General features: G+C 39.5%; 1 protein-coding gene and 1 non-coding gene across 9 annotated transcripts in view; both read right to left on the bottom strand.

Annotated features, from left to right (window-relative positions):
- Positions 1-16,546, bottom strand: part of Cnot1 (CCR4-NOT transcription complex subunit 1) — an 89,643-nt gene that overhangs the window by 14,552 nt on the left and 58,545 nt on the right. For 4 of the 8 annotated variants that reach the window (XM_076571655.1, XM_076571657.1, XM_076571656.1 and 1 more), the window contains exons 24-39: positions 15,972-16,112; positions 14,537-14,716; positions 12,960-13,076; positions 12,557-12,667; positions 12,193-12,270; positions 11,828-12,005; positions 10,594-10,724; positions 8,851-9,147; positions 7,761-7,901; positions 7,563-7,667; positions 6,605-6,724; positions 4,638-4,829; positions 4,004-4,146; positions 2,907-3,015; positions 2,648-2,817; positions 1,721-1,973 (exon numbers count right to left, since the gene is read on the bottom strand). In XM_076571655.1, the coding sequence (XP_076427770.1) occupies positions 1,721-1,973; positions 2,648-2,817; positions 2,907-3,015; positions 4,004-4,146; positions 4,638-4,829; positions 6,605-6,724; positions 7,563-7,667; positions 7,761-7,901; positions 8,851-9,147; positions 10,594-10,724; positions 11,828-12,005; positions 12,193-12,270; positions 12,557-12,667; positions 12,960-13,076; positions 14,537-14,716; positions 15,972-16,112 (2,466 nt within the window). The remainder of the gene's footprint in view (positions 1-1,720; positions 1,974-2,647; positions 2,818-2,906; positions 3,016-4,003; positions 4,147-4,637; positions 4,830-6,604; positions 6,725-7,562; positions 7,668-7,760; positions 7,902-8,850; positions 9,148-10,593; positions 10,725-11,827; positions 12,006-12,192; positions 12,271-12,556; positions 12,668-12,959; positions 13,077-14,536; positions 14,717-15,971; positions 16,113-16,546) is intronic. The other 4 variants (XM_076571659.1, XM_076571661.1, XM_076571660.1 and 1 more) reach the window with 1 other exon arrangement.
- On the bottom strand, positions 13,439-13,574 carry LOC121829901 (small nucleolar RNA SNORA46). The gene has a single exon (XR_006072954.1). It is a non-coding gene; the product is annotated as a small nucleolar RNA SNORA46 (small nucleolar RNA).

Here is a 16,546-nt window from a genome sequence, read left to right as displayed (position 1 = left end):
GAAATCAAACTATAAACTTAAGATGATAGCTTTTCAATGGACCTATGTTTTAGAATTTCCTGGATTCTTTTAGCGAAGAAATTTACATGACATAGTTTACCAGTCTCATTCATGCTGAAAAGTGAATTCAATTCTTAACAAGTTCACTTAATTGTCAGGTATTTAAAAACAGAACTAATTAATCTTTCTTTGGCAAAACAACCAACTTTTGGTTTTAATTTGAGGAAACAAAAAAGAAATAGTCAAGTGTTATAGTTTACTGAACAATATTGTATAGTTTTATTAAAGAAATTCTAAGGCCAGTACAAGAAAGTACTTTTCCTGACAAATTCTAGGAAACTAATTCCTCCTCTTTGTTACCACATCACTGAAAACAGCCCGTAATGAACAAAAACAGAATACAAAATGGACCACGACTATTTTTTTCCAGTTTATTCTATAAACTGCTTATTTTTTTAAATAAATATTTACTTTTATTATGTTTGAGTGCTCACACATGCTTGTTGGTGTGCACTTGTCTGCCAAGACCAGAGATGTGACGTGTCCCTGGAGCTAGAGTTAGCTACCCAATGTCAGCACAGGGAACTAAACTTCAGTCCTCTGTAAGAACAGTACAAAGTATATGCTCCAAACTGCCTAGTCACCTCTCCAGCCCACTGAAACCACTTAATTCGCCATGGACTCATATATTTGGATGCTTAGTCACCAGGGAGTGGTACTATTTGAGAAGAATTAGAGGTGTGGCCTTGTTGGAGGATGTGTGTCACTAGGGGTGGGCTTTTTGTTTTGGCAACAGTGTTACAGAATGGCACTGCTGCTCCAGTTTCAAAAGTCTATGCCAGGCCCAAGATGTCTCTCTCAGCTACTGCTCCACCAGTGCCATGCATGCCACCATACTCCAACCTCTGAAAACTGTAAGCAAGCTCCCAATTAACTGCTTTAATTTCTAAGAGTTGCCTTAGTTGTCTGTCTCATATTAAGACACTTGATAAGCCTGATTTTTAGAAAGCAGCTCAATTCCCAACACTTTCAAACTTTAATTTGCATCAGATTCAATAAATATACTAAAACACACACACACACACACACACACACACACACACACACACACACACACACACACACACTAAAAATATTCTATGACTAAAAAGGGATTTGTTGTATCTTGTTTTTAAAATGTGTTAGCTGGGTGTGGTGGCACAAGCCTTTAATCCCAGCACTTGGGAGGCAGAAGCAAGGGGGAATCTCTGTGAGTTCAAAGCTATCCTGCTCTACAGAGTGAGTTTCAGGATAGCCAAGGTTACACACAGAAACTCTGGTAAAACCACACCCACACCTAGAGAGAGAGAGAGAGAGAGAGAGAAAGAGAGAGAGAAAGAGAGAGAGAGAGAGACAGACAGACAGACACTTCTGAAATTTTAATGTATTGGCTCAAAATCCATCACTGGTGACTATTAGTTAAATAATATTTTGTAGCTCATTATTCATTTTCTAACCCACCACACATTGTAGCTATGATAACTAGAATGGGATAAATAGGACTAAAGGACAGTAGCTATGATCAACAGTGAGGAAATACACATAGGCCATATTAATTTAACAGAGCACGGTGGTGATATTTTGGTTTGCATGAATATGGAGATAATTCTGACCACAGGTATACAATACTGAACTTTAATATTGGAGTTATCACACCCTACTTATGTTGAATAAAAAGCACCTTTCTTTCCAAAAGCTCTACCTGTCCAACAAACGCAGAGAAAGCTTTGGTACTGTCACGGCCAGCTGCTGCTGAATGGTATAGATTCACCCATTCCCTCAGAAGATACTCTGCCTTCTCCCTCAGGCCTGGAGGGTCATCATATTCTGAGGCTTGAGAGATCCCAGAATGCATCATAAAGTTAGGGCCTCCATGAGCACGATCAATCATTGCTTCATAGTTGGATCGCACTACTTCCATCAGCTGGGGTAATCTAGTATGATAAATTCAGATTGAAAATCAGTTAACCCAGTGTTCTTTATTTTATAGATACACAACTGGAACATTTATCAGAACTTGGAAACTCAGGTACGCTAGGCTGGCTGGTCAATGAGTCCTAAGACCTACCTGTCTCTGCCTCCCCAGTGCTGACCTTACCAGTGTGCACAGCTACACTTGTTTTGTGTCATGTACATTCCTGTGTGTACACGTGAATGCATGTGCACATTCTTGTGGAGGCTGGAGGACAACCTTTGGTTATTATTGCTGCAGGATTTTGTCCATGTTGTTTTTTGAGAAAGTTTCTTACTGGGACCTGGACTTGCTGATTAATATACCACCTATATGTCTAGCCCAGAATTCCAAGTGTGTATCAATTCACTTTGCTTTAAGGGTGGGAGCTTGCTAGGGACAGGACTGAGATCTTCCTGCAAGCATTTCACTGACTGAAATTGATCTCCAGGTGCCCACTCATCAATCACTGTATACACAGCTCTGTTATCAAGAAGGCAAGTGATTAAGCATTCACACTTTCAGGACATTAGGCCTAATTAAAATTATGTTTTAGGCGAAACAGTCACAAAATAATGTTAGTTTGTACATTAACTTCTAAAGCTCTTAGAGACCTCTGAGTGCACAAGGAAAGCAAAGCATTTATTTCATTCTTACCCTTCTGGAGCATTGCCTCTGGAATGAGCATTTATCCTCATGAGGGTTTCAATGGTATGGAAGAGATCTGCCTCAGTAATATGGGCAACACTCCTTTCATCCACCAGCAGAATTTTTACCAACTGCATAGCAAATGCCACGGCCATGTAGTTTAAGCCATTCTCCATTGACTGGCAACACAGCAATTGAGAGAGATAACAATTAAAATAAAAGCACTCTGTAAATCCTTTAGTCCACTCAAGTTAAATTTCTTCCATACCTGAGCGAGATGAAGATCATACTGCTGCATGTTAACCAAATGATTTCGAATTAACAACTCCACAGCTTCTACATTATATTTATATTCATCTCGACATTCAATTAGGCACCTAAAAAAGACATACTAAACATATTGGCAATGTGTTCTACACAAAGATGTCTTAAGTGACAACTGCAAAAACCAAACAAAAATAACCACACACAAAAAAAAAAACAAAAACAAAAACAAAAAAGATTACCAAAACAAAACAAAAAACCCAACAACTAACCAACCAACTAAAAGAGTAAAAGCAGGCTAGGGATACTGAAGTACAACCTAGGCTTAGCACTTATGAAGTACTCAGCAAACAGCTCCAGCCAATGCAATTAAGTCTTAATGTTAAGACAGCCGAGGTGCGCTAGGCAGCAGTGGCACAGCCTTTAATCCCAGCACTCAGGAGGCAGAGCCAGGTGAATCTCTGTGAGTTCCAGGCCAGCCTGGTCTACAAAGTGAGATCCAGGATAGGCACCCAAACTACACAGAGAAACTCTGTCTCAAAAAACAAACAAACAAACAAACAAACAAACAGCCCAGGCTTTGTTTTCAAATTTTGGGAAGTAGGAGGGATTTCATTCAAGGCACTAAAGTATTTACCATGAATGCTACTAACTGTGAAATGAAAACAAATGACCTAAAATGTATTCCTCAAAGGCACATATTGGAACCACTCAACAATTTTTACCCCTTAGAGTCAGGAAATTGAAAGCCCCATTTATCTTGTAGGCAAAAGAAAAACATCTAGAAATAGGCTATGTATATTAAAAGCCAGTCCATGGCGCTTAGAGATGGCTCAGTGGTTTAGAATACTTTTTGTTCTTGCAAAAGACCCAGGTTCGATTATCCAGCACCCACACGGTGGCTCACAAATCATCCTTCCTGCCAATTTCAGGAGCTCTGGAGTCCTCTGCAGGCACCAAGCATACACAAAGTAGTACACATGCAAGCATGCAATGCATAATGCATGCAAGCAAAACATTCATGTATGTAAAATAAAAATTAAAAACCTAAAATAATGATAAAATTAGCCCAGTAATGATTAGTTTACTAAGGTTACCCACCTTGTGATCTGTTTGTTGCACCATGGTGATCCGTATGCCCTGCCATCCTGCAAAGCTTTTAGTACCAAGAGGTGGCATTCCCTGTATCGCAGCAATAGGTCAGCATCAGCACCACTTGTGGCATCTAATAAACCCTCTACAGCCTATGAACAGAAGAAAGTATTCACAACCATAGAAAATATAGGACTCGACTAACTATGCAAGCTGGAAATCAAACACAAACAATTACATAATTTCTGAAGCTTCAAAATCCTTATCTCCACTCTCAACTTCCATCTAGTTTAAACTTAATCATTATTATTTGCTGTCTCAAGTCTCTATGCAGTCAAAAGTTTAAGGTCTTCCTAATCTAACATGCCCATTCCCCAAATACTTCTATCAATTTACTTAAAATCAACAGGTATGTCTTCTTATAGCTTTTCCATTCATCATACTTCCAAGAAAATATTACCATATGGAAAAGATGTCCCACCTAGCCATTCCTAACTGCCATAACTACATTCTACAGTGCTGAGGAGTATCGACTAAACTTGGTTTATATTAATCTTTAAAACTCAATTCCAAGAATATAGATTTAGGTACAGGTCAAAGTCTATAAACCTACTTCTTTCTACAAGCATAGCTTAAAACAAACCTTCTGCAGCAATCCAAGAGCAGCTATCGCATCTCGAGAATTCCGAGACAACACTACAACCTCCAAAAGACTTCGTAGAGCTTGGGCTTGAGGATTCATGGCCAAAGTTGGTGGAATGGCATGTAGGTGCTGCTCCAGCTCTGTAATACACTTATCATAAATCTGAGCTACATCATCTGTTGCCCAAGCTTGCTGTTTTAGAAAAAGAAATAACCAGAGATAAGCAAACATTTTTAAGGTTTTTCACTGACACAATGTACCAATGAAATAGAAGTCAGTCCTCGGCATATTTCTCCAGCTTATGTTTTTCATTCAAAGACACAAGCCCCTTCCTGATCTACTCAGTCTTTGTATTCTAAGTGGGGGTAATGTAAGGCTGGAGCAGAGATGTTTCAGAGTGCAAAGCATAGATAGCATTGACATAAGTGACCAGAGAATATAATATCATTAATGCAAAAGACTGATCACAGCACGTGTATCATCCAGTAAGCATTCTGCAACTTCAGTCTTCCAAGTTATAATGCATGACTGGACAGAGTGAAAATACAGCATCACTGTTCTTTTTCTTTTTTCATCTTTCAAAACAGGGTTTCCCTGTGTGACTGTCCTGAACTCACTGTCCTGAACTCGCTTTATATACCAGACAGGCTCTAACTCAGAGATTGGCCTACCTCCGCCTTAAGAGTGCTGAGATTAAAGGCATGCACACACCACCATGCCCAGCAATGTGCTTTTCCTATTAAAAACATACTACTGGCCTAGAAAAGATAGCCTAATGTATCAAGAGCCTGCCCTGTAACCATGAAGACCTGAGTTCAAATCTCTAGAAGCCTGTAAAGATGGGTGCAGAAGCATGTGTCTGTAATGCCAGGGTTCTGTTAAAGGGAGGGGCAAGTAGGGGTGGTCATGGAAGCACACTTCCTCCAAGGCTCAGGGAATATTTAAACGGGGTACAAGAGTTTAAGAGGCAGATTTTTAACAAGTGTGCTACAAAAGTCTTTTGGATATGATAAGGAAGTCACAGAGGCTCTGGTCACAGGCACAAGATGGAGCTCATCAACATTACTGCACCACGGATGGGAAGAGAAGTACATGAGGCCCCTCCCCTACTTAATGGCTCTGGGGAGAGGGACAGTTGTTCTTTAGGGGTTTGTTGATATTGCCTGATCCAATAAAATCTACCCATACCCGTGCAAACATGCAAGCCTCCCTTCTTAAAATAAGTGGGTCATTTACTTATTTTGTGAGAGTGTGGATGTATGTGGAGGTCAGAAACTAATTCATGGGAATCTGTTTTCTCCTTCCTGAGGAAAATGCAGGTTTTCAAGTTTGTTGGCTAATGTCTTATTACACCACTGAGTCATTTCTCTGGCCCATCAGCAGGTTATTTAAAATAAATAAATAGAAAAGAGGTATGAAAGTGGGGAGATTGGGGAGAAATTCAGCTCCAGAGGAAATAGAGGAAGATAAATGGGGGCACAATAGAAGGGAATATGCTCCAAATATTCACATGCATGAAATTATGAATACATTTTCAATTATTTTAAAAAAGAGAAGAGAGCATTCAGAAAACATATACTCAGTACAGGCACTTTATATCATTCTTTCTAAAAGAGAAAAGAAAACTAACAGAAACAAAGAAGGCAACAGATCACAACTTCTCAAGGGGAAAATGTTTTCCTGATATTTTCAACTTTAGAAACTCTCCCTTCAAATGTAATTAAGTATAAAACAAACAAAAAAAGTACAAAGGAAATCAAGAGTTAAGATATTCTGAGCTAAATACTAACAGTTAAGCTAATGCCAAAACTTAGTACAATGCCTATATGGCATGCTGACTGAACAAAAGATCTAGAACTCAATTGCTCCATTCCCCTATACCCAGGAACAAGCTCCCAAGAAGAAAACGATACATTTTAAAATTATATTTCATACTATAAACAATTTAATCCAAGTGAGGTAGTTACCTTCATGGGCTGAGCTAAAAATCCTGTAGGCTGACTTAAGTCATTTGTAGGTAAGAAGCCAGGCACATTTCGTGCAAACTCTTCATAAACGGCTAGCTGCTTTGGGTCCACACCGCCAACCTTAGGAGAAGAAAGCCTTTTTTGGTAGAATCCACTCCACAATCAAAAGACACTTATTTTTACTTTTTATTTTGGATTGGAGAGAGTTGAGACAGGGTCTCTCTATATAGTACTAGAACTCACTATGTAGACGGGGCAGGCTGGCCTCCAACTCAGAATTAATCCTCTGCTAGAATTAAAGGCATGTGCCACCATGCCCAGTTGAAACTTATTTTTTGAAAGTTTGCATTAGGAGTTTGATGGAACCATTAATATAACATATGCCAGTATTCATGCCCATAGGCCATACAGAAGATGTTTCCTCATTTTCCTGGTAGAGTCATTGTCACTTAAAGTCATTAGCAATTGTTTCATAGAGCAACATGTGTTGGCACACCTGCAATCCCAGTACTTGAAAGCAGAGAGCAGATGCTTACAATACTGAGCCGGTCTGGGCTGTATATGGAAGCCCCATCTCAACAATAATCACCTAGAAATCCTCCAGGTGGGACTGTGCCATGCAATTTTCCCTTGATGCTGTACTAGACCCTCACCATCGTGTTGGGACCAAAAAGGAACTATCAATAAAAGGATTAATACCAGAAAATGTGAAAAACCAAGCCCATGTTGGGAAACAAAAACTAAGAAGTATATGAAGCTTTTATACCAACACTGAGCAACTCTGGGGATGGGAAGAATTTCCATACCTGCTCCAGGAAATTTTAAAGTGAAATGCTACTAGAGACACTTTCTTCAGAAGCAGTATTTAGACACACTCCCCTAGTTCTGAGGAGGCACTCATGCAACAGTAACAGAGAAAGCAAAAGTGAAGTAAGGAGACAAGAGACTCAATTCTCACTTTCAGCCTGATTTGTTCTGGCATCCGTTCCGCTTGATATGTTAACACAACAGGATCACAGTATCTCCGTCCCTCTTGCCGAGCATGTTTTCTCAGCTCAAATTCCTACAAACAAAAAAAGTCACTGAGGTTCTTGTTATGAGACACATCCTCAAATTGAAAGAAACCACAACTTTAAGATAGATGCTAAACACTTACAGTTGCCAACCTCTTGTCCATCTCAGGGCCTGCTTTCTCCACTGCAGTCTTCTGAATAAAACAACAAGCTAATTCACAATTGTCCTGAGCTAACTGAGCAGCAGCCTGATCCATCATTTCCCTTTGTTGTGGGGATGCAGTCTATTGAGAACACAAAACAAAAGAAAAAGGTAATCTTACAATGTACTGCAAGAAATGCAATACAATCAACAGGTCATTCCAAGTTCTGGTACTACTTATGTATTAGCCACTACCTACAAATATATGTAATTCATTCACCTGTGAGATAAAAATACTTTTAAACATTTTATCAATTTGTGGTTAACACACTAAATAATACTGTAACAATAAAGAAATAAGAATTCCTAAATCTGGTACCTGAGATTTGAAAGAATAACTTAAAGAGACAATGTATGGTGACTATATATACAAAGTAACTTTAAATCACTTTATAATGCTCTATTCCAACTACTGGAATTTAATTTACCTATAACAATTTAGATTGTTTACTGTTTCTTAAAAATGAATGAATGAATGAATAAATAAATAGATAGATAGATAGAAGTTCAGCCAGGCTGGTGACACATGCTTTGATCCCAGCACTGAAGAGGCAGAAGCAGATGGATCTCTATAAATTCAAGGCTGGTCTCTCTCTATATAAGCTTCAGGACAGCCAAGGCTATGACCCTGTCCAAAGAATCTTCCTTTAAGAAAATACTTGGGTACTGAGTATCTGCTAAATACCACTGGGCACACAACTACGCACAAAAATAGATAGATAGATAGATAGATAGATAGATAGATAGATAGATAGATAGATAGATAGATAGATAGATAGATGGATGTGATCCTTGGCTTAACACAGCTTGTAATCTAAAGACCAGGAACTGAAGTGTACTTCAGTGCTAAAGTGTGCCCTAACATGAAAATGGCTACAAGAGTCCACCAAGAGGGAAAGAGGAAGACATTTAAAAAGAAAAAAAAAAAAAAGGTTATTTTAGGATAAAATAGTAACAGTCAATGCCACAGGCAAAAACAAACTCTGGCAGACAAGTAATGAATTTTATGGTACACAAAATAACCAACTTACACGAAGGGCTGAGGCAAAACTGTTTTTTAGGTTGGTAGATATGCTCATCAGTAAAGGCTCCCTGCAAGTAATCATAGCCATTCCAGCCGTCAAGTTCCGCATCATGTGATGAGCTGCTATTCGCATTCTAGATTCCTCAGAATCCAGGGCAAAATCCTTTCGGACTATCTGTTCACAAGTCGTCATGGCAATCTTAATTGACCGATCTACCACAGGATGGACCAGCTCCTGGACAGCCCGTTCAATTGCTTGCCGCACACACTGCTTCAACTGTGGGTGAGCCTGAAACAAAGGGATCTGGAAGGAGAAAGAGAGGCACAAAGCACACCATCAGCCTATTATTGAAATAAGACACCCAGATAGTGACTCGTATTCTTTCAATGCTATACAAACTACAGAGCTCACATAAAACTAACAAAAACTCAGGAACCGGGGGGTGGGGGTGGGGTGGTGGTGGCATCAGTATAACCTGTAATTTGTTGTTTTTATTTAGTTAATTGTTTGTTTATTTATTTGTTTGTTTGTTTTAAATTCCCTTCGATTTTAACAGGCAAGCTGCTCTTTAAACACCTATTACTCACTTATAGACACATGACTTTATAATTTAAAATTGTGGCTAGATTGTTAAAAAGGCAATTCCTTGCCACACAGGAGGCAGAGGCAGAGGCAGGCAAATCTCTGTGAGTTTGAGGCCAGCCTGGTCTACAAAGCAAATTCCAGGACAGCCAGGGCTGTTTCAGAGAGAAACTGTCTCCAAAAACAAAAACAAAAACATGCCAACCAACCACAAACAGTCAATTCTAAGGGACGAGAAGACGGCTCCTTGGTGGAGAGCACTTGCTTCTCTTGCGGAGGCCCCAGGGTTTGGTTCCCGGCCCCACATGGCAGCTTTCTAATAGTCTGTAATTCCAATTGCAGGGGATCTGGTGGAACCTTCTGATCCTCAGGCACACATGTGACATGCACAGAACACATGCAGACAAAACACTCATACATATCAAATAAAAATAAATGTGAAAGACTTTGGCTTAGAAATTCTAATATACAAACTGCAGTCTGCCGAAAGAAATGGTTTAATACTAGGCCAAAGTAACATGATAATGAAACAAAAGAAAAACTACTACATCATACATTAACAACAATCTTTTGACCTATGTATGCATTATCCAAAATCGTGATTTTATTGCTGGTATAATCAAATCACTGTGGAGTAGGGTAAGAGGAACAAATAGGAATCCCAACCACTGAGAGACTATTTTTACAAGCAAGGGGATCCTACTTGTACTATATGCATTATAGATCCCACAAAACAAACACACACACACACACACACACACACACACACACACACACACACACACACACACACAGGATTTGTGTGAACCAAGCTGGCCAACTCCCCAGAGATCAGCCACCTGTGCCTCCTGAGTGCTGGGATTAAAGACATTTGAAGGAGAAAAGAAAAGAAAAAAAAAGAAGAAGAAAAAAAAAAAACCGTCACAGGGGAAAGATGGTGAACAGTAAAGGCCCAGTGGTTAGGCACTTGCTGCTCTTGCTGAAGACCAGGGTTCGATTCACAGAACCAATTTGGTAGCTCACAATCATCCGCAACTCCAGTTCCAGGAAATCTGATGCACCTGACATGCATGTGGTACACATATACACATGCAGGTAAAGCAATCACACACGATAAATCAATCTTTTCAACAAAGAAAGAAAGAAGGAAAGATCAGTTTTACTTACTGTAGGGTTTAGAGTAATGTGTGGTGCCAGGCCTGCAAGAGAATAGACATTGATGTCGTGGTAGCTGTACTGAGGCTGTGGTGGAACTGTGGCTGTACACGTAGTACTGGTAGCTGGTGTTGTTGAAGTTGCTAGGTGTAAAGAGATAAGAGCACATTTGTTGAATATATGCAAAAATTAGCTGGCCATTAAGTGGATTTTATCTACTTCAACTAACTGGTTAGACTCTTGAGAAGGGGGCAGCTGAGGTCACATCTTTCCCATCCTGAAAAAGAAATTTTGCTACTACATGAACTATGAGCCAAGTATATAAATGTCCATCGGTGGCAGTGTTCCACAGCATAGAAACATTTTTTGTTTGTTTAAACGTTTTTTCTCCATGTAACAGATCTATTCTGAAACTCATTCTGTAGAACAGGCTGGCCTCGAACACAGAGCTCTACCTTCCTGTCTCCCAAGTGGTGGCATTAAAGGCGAGCACCACCACACCCGACTGCACAGAAACATTTTAAGGGTAAATCTACACTAGCCATGGGTACCTATCTTCACCAATCTTTAACCTAGCCGTGACCAGGTTCACTTGGAATTTGTCAGATGCCAAGAGGAGGGGAGAAAATGGTTCAGGGTAGTGGCTGGTATAGTCTAACAATACCTCACTGTTTAACATAACTACAGCACACACACACACACACACACACACACACACACACACACACACACACACACACACACACACACGTTTACTTGTCAGGGTCCCAGGCTGGGTGAGAACTAAATATGTAGCTTAAGTTGGCCTCAAACTCACAATCCTCCTGGCTTTAGCTTTTCAAGTGCTAGGATTACAGACCTGCACCCCTAAACCCAGTCCTGATCATCTTGATACAGGTAAAATAATGTTCTCCTAGCAGATGTGCCTGATCTGACAAACCCTAGATTTGAAGGAATAATGCAGGCTATTGTGCCATTCAAGTACTTTTGACACTTCAAATAATGTAAGAGATAAACTAGCCTGGTTATGATACAAACACAATTAACTGACTCATATTTGCTTAAGATTATGTTAAGAGATCAGAGAAAATCTGATAAGGTGACTACCCTTAGATGTTATGCTCACTTGATAATTAGAAGGCTCACCAAAAATTTTGTACGACGTGGGACATTTAATGGTTTCCTTATGTGGAGATGTACCATTTGAGAAGGTTCTGGCTAACAAAGGCTAGACTTCTGCACTTACTTGTTGTCGTGATTGCAGGAAGCTCTTCTGGCTGTTTGACATCTTTCTTTGGAGCAGAGAGTTGTTCATCCAAGTTCTTCAGGCGATCTTTATCTTTCAGCAGGTTTCCAGGTTTGAGCTCATTGATGTCTAATGCAAGGTTCTTACAGAGCACCTCAATTTCAAACTTCAAGTTTAACTGAATAATTCCAGTATTTGATTAGAATTTTGAAGAGAAAATTTGAGCTTTCTTCATAATATATACTATCCCTCAATCCAATGGTACAATGCCCACTGCCCACTGCCCTGTTCAATGGTCTGTCTTTAATACAAAGTTTAATCATCTTAAGGCAGAGAATTCTCCAAGGGTGAAGCAACAATTTTACCTTTAAGTCATGTTCCTGGTGCAGCTCAGCCAATACATTCATAATTGCCATTGTCCAGGGGTTTGGTGGTCTAAAAACCTAAAGAAAAGTTATGGTATTAAGCTAGCTCTTAATCAAACCATTATTTAGTATTATTTCAACACATAAATTTACGGGGCCCTGACAAAACCCCTACAATACATTCCAGAACAACACCAAAGTTGATATATTCTGTCTTATAATTTCACCTAACTTTACAAATATCTAAGATCAACTAAGGAAGACCTATTGAAATAGCTCTATGTACACAAGAACAAAGCTATACTCTCTCTTGGGAATTGTGTTAACAGTCTCTCACAATTCAGCATGAATAACATTTACTCACCAGACTACGAATGCTGGACTCTAGAACTTTGGCAACAAAGGGCACTACGTAAAGCAACTCTTGTTGTCCTTTAACGTAAGCCTCTAGCAGCAAAGATTTCACATCCAAGTCCTAGAATTTTAAAACAAAACTTTTGAGAAGCTGAAAATCTGTTCCAGAAACCCTCAGGGAAAAAAATGAGAAAATAAAAAACCCAGGAAAAGTATCTCACTTACTAAGCTCATCTCTCAAAATCCCATCAATACATTATCTGACCCTGCCTGAGAAAAAGGGGGTACAAGCAAGCATACCTCACTGGCTTATTGGACATAGAATTAAGAATCCTAACATGGTCAAAGTCTTGTAAAAGCCCAGTGATAATTACAACATTCCTTCCAGCCAACTGAAAACTCTGAAAACTCACCGTGTGCAAGATGGGCTTATTTTTAGCTAATGTGATCATTCCCAGCCAATGTCCCAAATTCTTCAGCAAAGAACGATCTGAGAAATTGGCCGCAGCTTTATCAGAGGTCAGCAGCACCTACAACAGTTAAGGATTTATAAATATTAGAATAAGCTTATGAAAGATATTCTCAATTTCATATTTGAGAATTCCATTAACCATTCTAAAAGTAAGCTATCAATTCTGAGAATATACCCAAAGAAGATCAATTCCATGTATCATATTGATATTACCTTACTATGTTCACTAGCAAACATCTGAAAATATGTTTTAAGGAGTTCAATACGTGGAATACTTTTATCATACACAAGACTCTGGGTTGGAATCCCAGCATGACAGAATAACTAAACAAAAATGGTTATTATTGAAATTTGCCAAAATCATATGCGAACTTCCAAAGATTACAATAATCCTTACTATAAGATAATAAAATCTGAACATTATGTTCCTTAACTCCATAAAGCAACAGCCAAATGACACAAGTCAGCTGTGCAACAAGGAGCCAGGAATTCTTTTTGCACTACAGCGTAACCAAGAATGGGGAAAATTCCCATCCACAGGTTTAAATATAGTGCTACTTCCTAAGCCAGACCCAGGTTACTCAACAATGGATGATCTCAGCTCTATTTGATTTCACTGTTTCTTGAAAAAGTTTCATATTCAAATATAAATGGCCCTTTAAAAACAAAACAGTCAAACTTTATGGAACAAGTATAATAAGAGTTTGACCTTATACTGCAAAGAATTCCAGAACCAAAGCTATTTCACAAATAGGTCTGGAATCTAGATAGCCAACACTTTACCAGTAGAATGGTTTTCTGTAAGGCTATTTCTAGTTCTTAAAGACCACAATAGAGGCCGGGCAGTGGTGGCGCACGCCTTTAATCCCAGCACCTGGGAGGCAGAGCCAGGCGGATCTCTGTGAGTTCGAGGCCAGCCTGGGCTACCAAGTGAGCTGCAGGAAAGGTGCAAAGCTACGCAGAGAAACCCTGTCTCGGTGGGGGTGGGGGTGGGGACCCACAATAGAGAACTGTGAACATGTTCCACACACCCTCCAAAGAGATGAGGGAGAGTGGATGTGTGTCACCAGGTCAACAAGATAATATCCCACAAATACACTGAATAGTTCCATGTATCAGAAAGCAAACTTCTGAAGCCACCATACATGGAAAGATGAAAACAAATTTTAAAAGGGCATTACACTTAAGCAATACACAAGGTTGAAAGATTCAATTCTTGGGCCAGCTAGACGATTCAGCAAGTCAAAGTGTTGGCCACCAAACCAGATATTCTGAGTTTGAGCCGGAGATCCACATTATAGAGAACCACCTCCTGAAAGCTGTCCCTGAGCACACACATGTGCATGAATAATTTAAAATTAAGTTTATAGAACCCAGTAGTTAAACATCATAAAACCTACAGCACTTTCCATAGGTATCTAACATAGATAACAAAGAGAAAAAGAACAAAAGATCCTAAGTTCTATCTGCTAAAATAAACTTAAAGCAATTACTAAAAAGACATGTAAGAACTCTTACCTTAATGTTTCTGTAGGTCTCATTCAGAACCATCTTGTTAAATTCTGGATTTTTCAATGTGTCAAGAAAGTTTGAATACAGGCTATGAAAGTTTGGCTCAATACTGACTCTTTTCATAACTAGATACTGAGAAACCCAAGGCATAAATTCTTCCTTCACAGTTTCTTTAAGCTCTTCGACCTAGCCAATCAATAGGACACAGGCAATCAAGAATTAGTACAAATAGAAAGAGATAAAATGAAGCCTGGGTTCTATGAATCACACCACACAGCATCCAGCTCCATAAACTTTAGCATGCTACTGAACTACTAAGCTGGTTCTTTCCATGATATTTTGACAAGTACTCCTCAGATTTTAAAAGATCCCCAAGTGGTGGTATTACAAGCTTATACCCCAAGGGCCAGCATATTAAACTTCCTTCCTTAAGGCAGAGTCTGTTGCTTGGAACTCACACTGTATCCCGGGCTGGCTTCGAATTCAGATGTCCTCTACCACTATGTTACCACATGCCATCACTCTCAGCCCAAAGCCCACTTCTTACGATAATCCTCAAGACTGTCATTTCAAAGTGCTATCTTAATCTTTATTCTCTGAAGGCAAGCACCGTTCCGTATGCTTGTCAAAGCCCTAACTCACGGTACTTATTGTGGGTCTAATGAACACTTAAAATAGTTTCTGGAAGAAGATTAAAACAAAAAACAAAGAAAACTTCCATCAAGGTTGGGCATGGTGGCACAGATCTTTAAGCCTAGCACTTGGGCGGCAGATAGAATTTAGAGGCCATCATGGTTAACATAGTGAGCTCCAGGCTGGCCAAGGCTACTTAATGAGACCCAGTCTCAAACAAAAACCTGCCAGCAAAAGTAACACTTCTCTCATTAGGAGAGCATAGCATTAGTTCAAATAGGCTACAACTGCAAAATAATACATCTAAAATAGATACTGTTTAATTCCTACAAAAATATTTTTCTTTTTAAAGACATGTGCCACCAACTAAAATTATACCTTTTAAATTGAGACTGGCCGGGCAGTGGTAATGCACGCTTTTAATCCCAGCACTCAGGAGGCAGAGCCAGGTGGATCTCCCTGAGTTCATGGCCAGCCTGGGTTACCAACTGAGTTCCAGGAAAGGCCAAAGCTACACAGAGAAACCCTGTCCCGGGGGGGGGGGGGGGGGGGGGGGGGGGGCAATATGACAAAAAAGAGATTGTTCACTTTTGTTTTCAGACAGGCTCTCTATCACTACATGATAGAAAAAGCTGGTCTTAAATTCCTTGTGTTTAAGTAATTGTCCCACCTTCGGCCTTCGCAGCAGCTCAAACTGCTAACTTACCCCATGTACCTGACTTACTGAACTAAAAAAGGTTTTAAAAAAATCCCTCTATCCATTAAGGAAAAAGAGAGGGCATTTCATAGGCTATTAGAGCATGCTTACCTTCTGGGTCATATTTGACTGTGAGAGATTGTTGAAGATAAAAGCAATTTTCTCTTGGATATTTTCTGGGGGCTCAACAATCCTCTCAGTTTGATCTGTGGCCACAAGCAATGTATCTATATTTGTTGTATTTATAGAAGGCTAGAAGTAATAAAATACATTGGTTAAAATGGTTGAGCGGTTTCACTGGAAAACCAGACAACAGAAGTGCTGGAAGACAGCGCTCTGTGGACAAAAGCACTTGCCCCCTTGCAAGCCTGAAGGCCTGAGTTTAATGCCTGGGACCCACATGCCAAGAGAAACCCGATTCTAAGTCCTCTGACCTCCACATACACAACACAAACACAAAATAAGTAACAAAACATAAAGGTAGTGAAACATTTTTTAAAAGATTAGAGAGAAATTCCATTAGCATGAAAATACACATGGTATAACTATACTGGTAAGATACTTAAACCCATTATTAAAATATTACACAGGGGTCTCTGGGGAATACGGGGAGAAATGCTGATCTTTATGCTTACAATGAAATAACATACAAATTCTTTACTACGTATTTATACCATCAAATCCTG

The sequence above is a fragment of the Peromyscus maniculatus genome, chromosome 5, assembly GCF_049852395.1.
Source record: "Peromyscus maniculatus bairdii isolate BWxNUB_F1_BW_parent chromosome 5, HU_Pman_BW_mat_3.1, whole genome shotgun sequence".
Classification (NCBI taxonomy): Eukaryota; Metazoa; Chordata; class Mammalia; order Rodentia; family Cricetidae; genus Peromyscus; species Peromyscus maniculatus.
The sequence above is the reverse complement of the archived record's forward strand: the minus strand, read 5'-3'. Positions and strand labels throughout refer to the sequence as shown.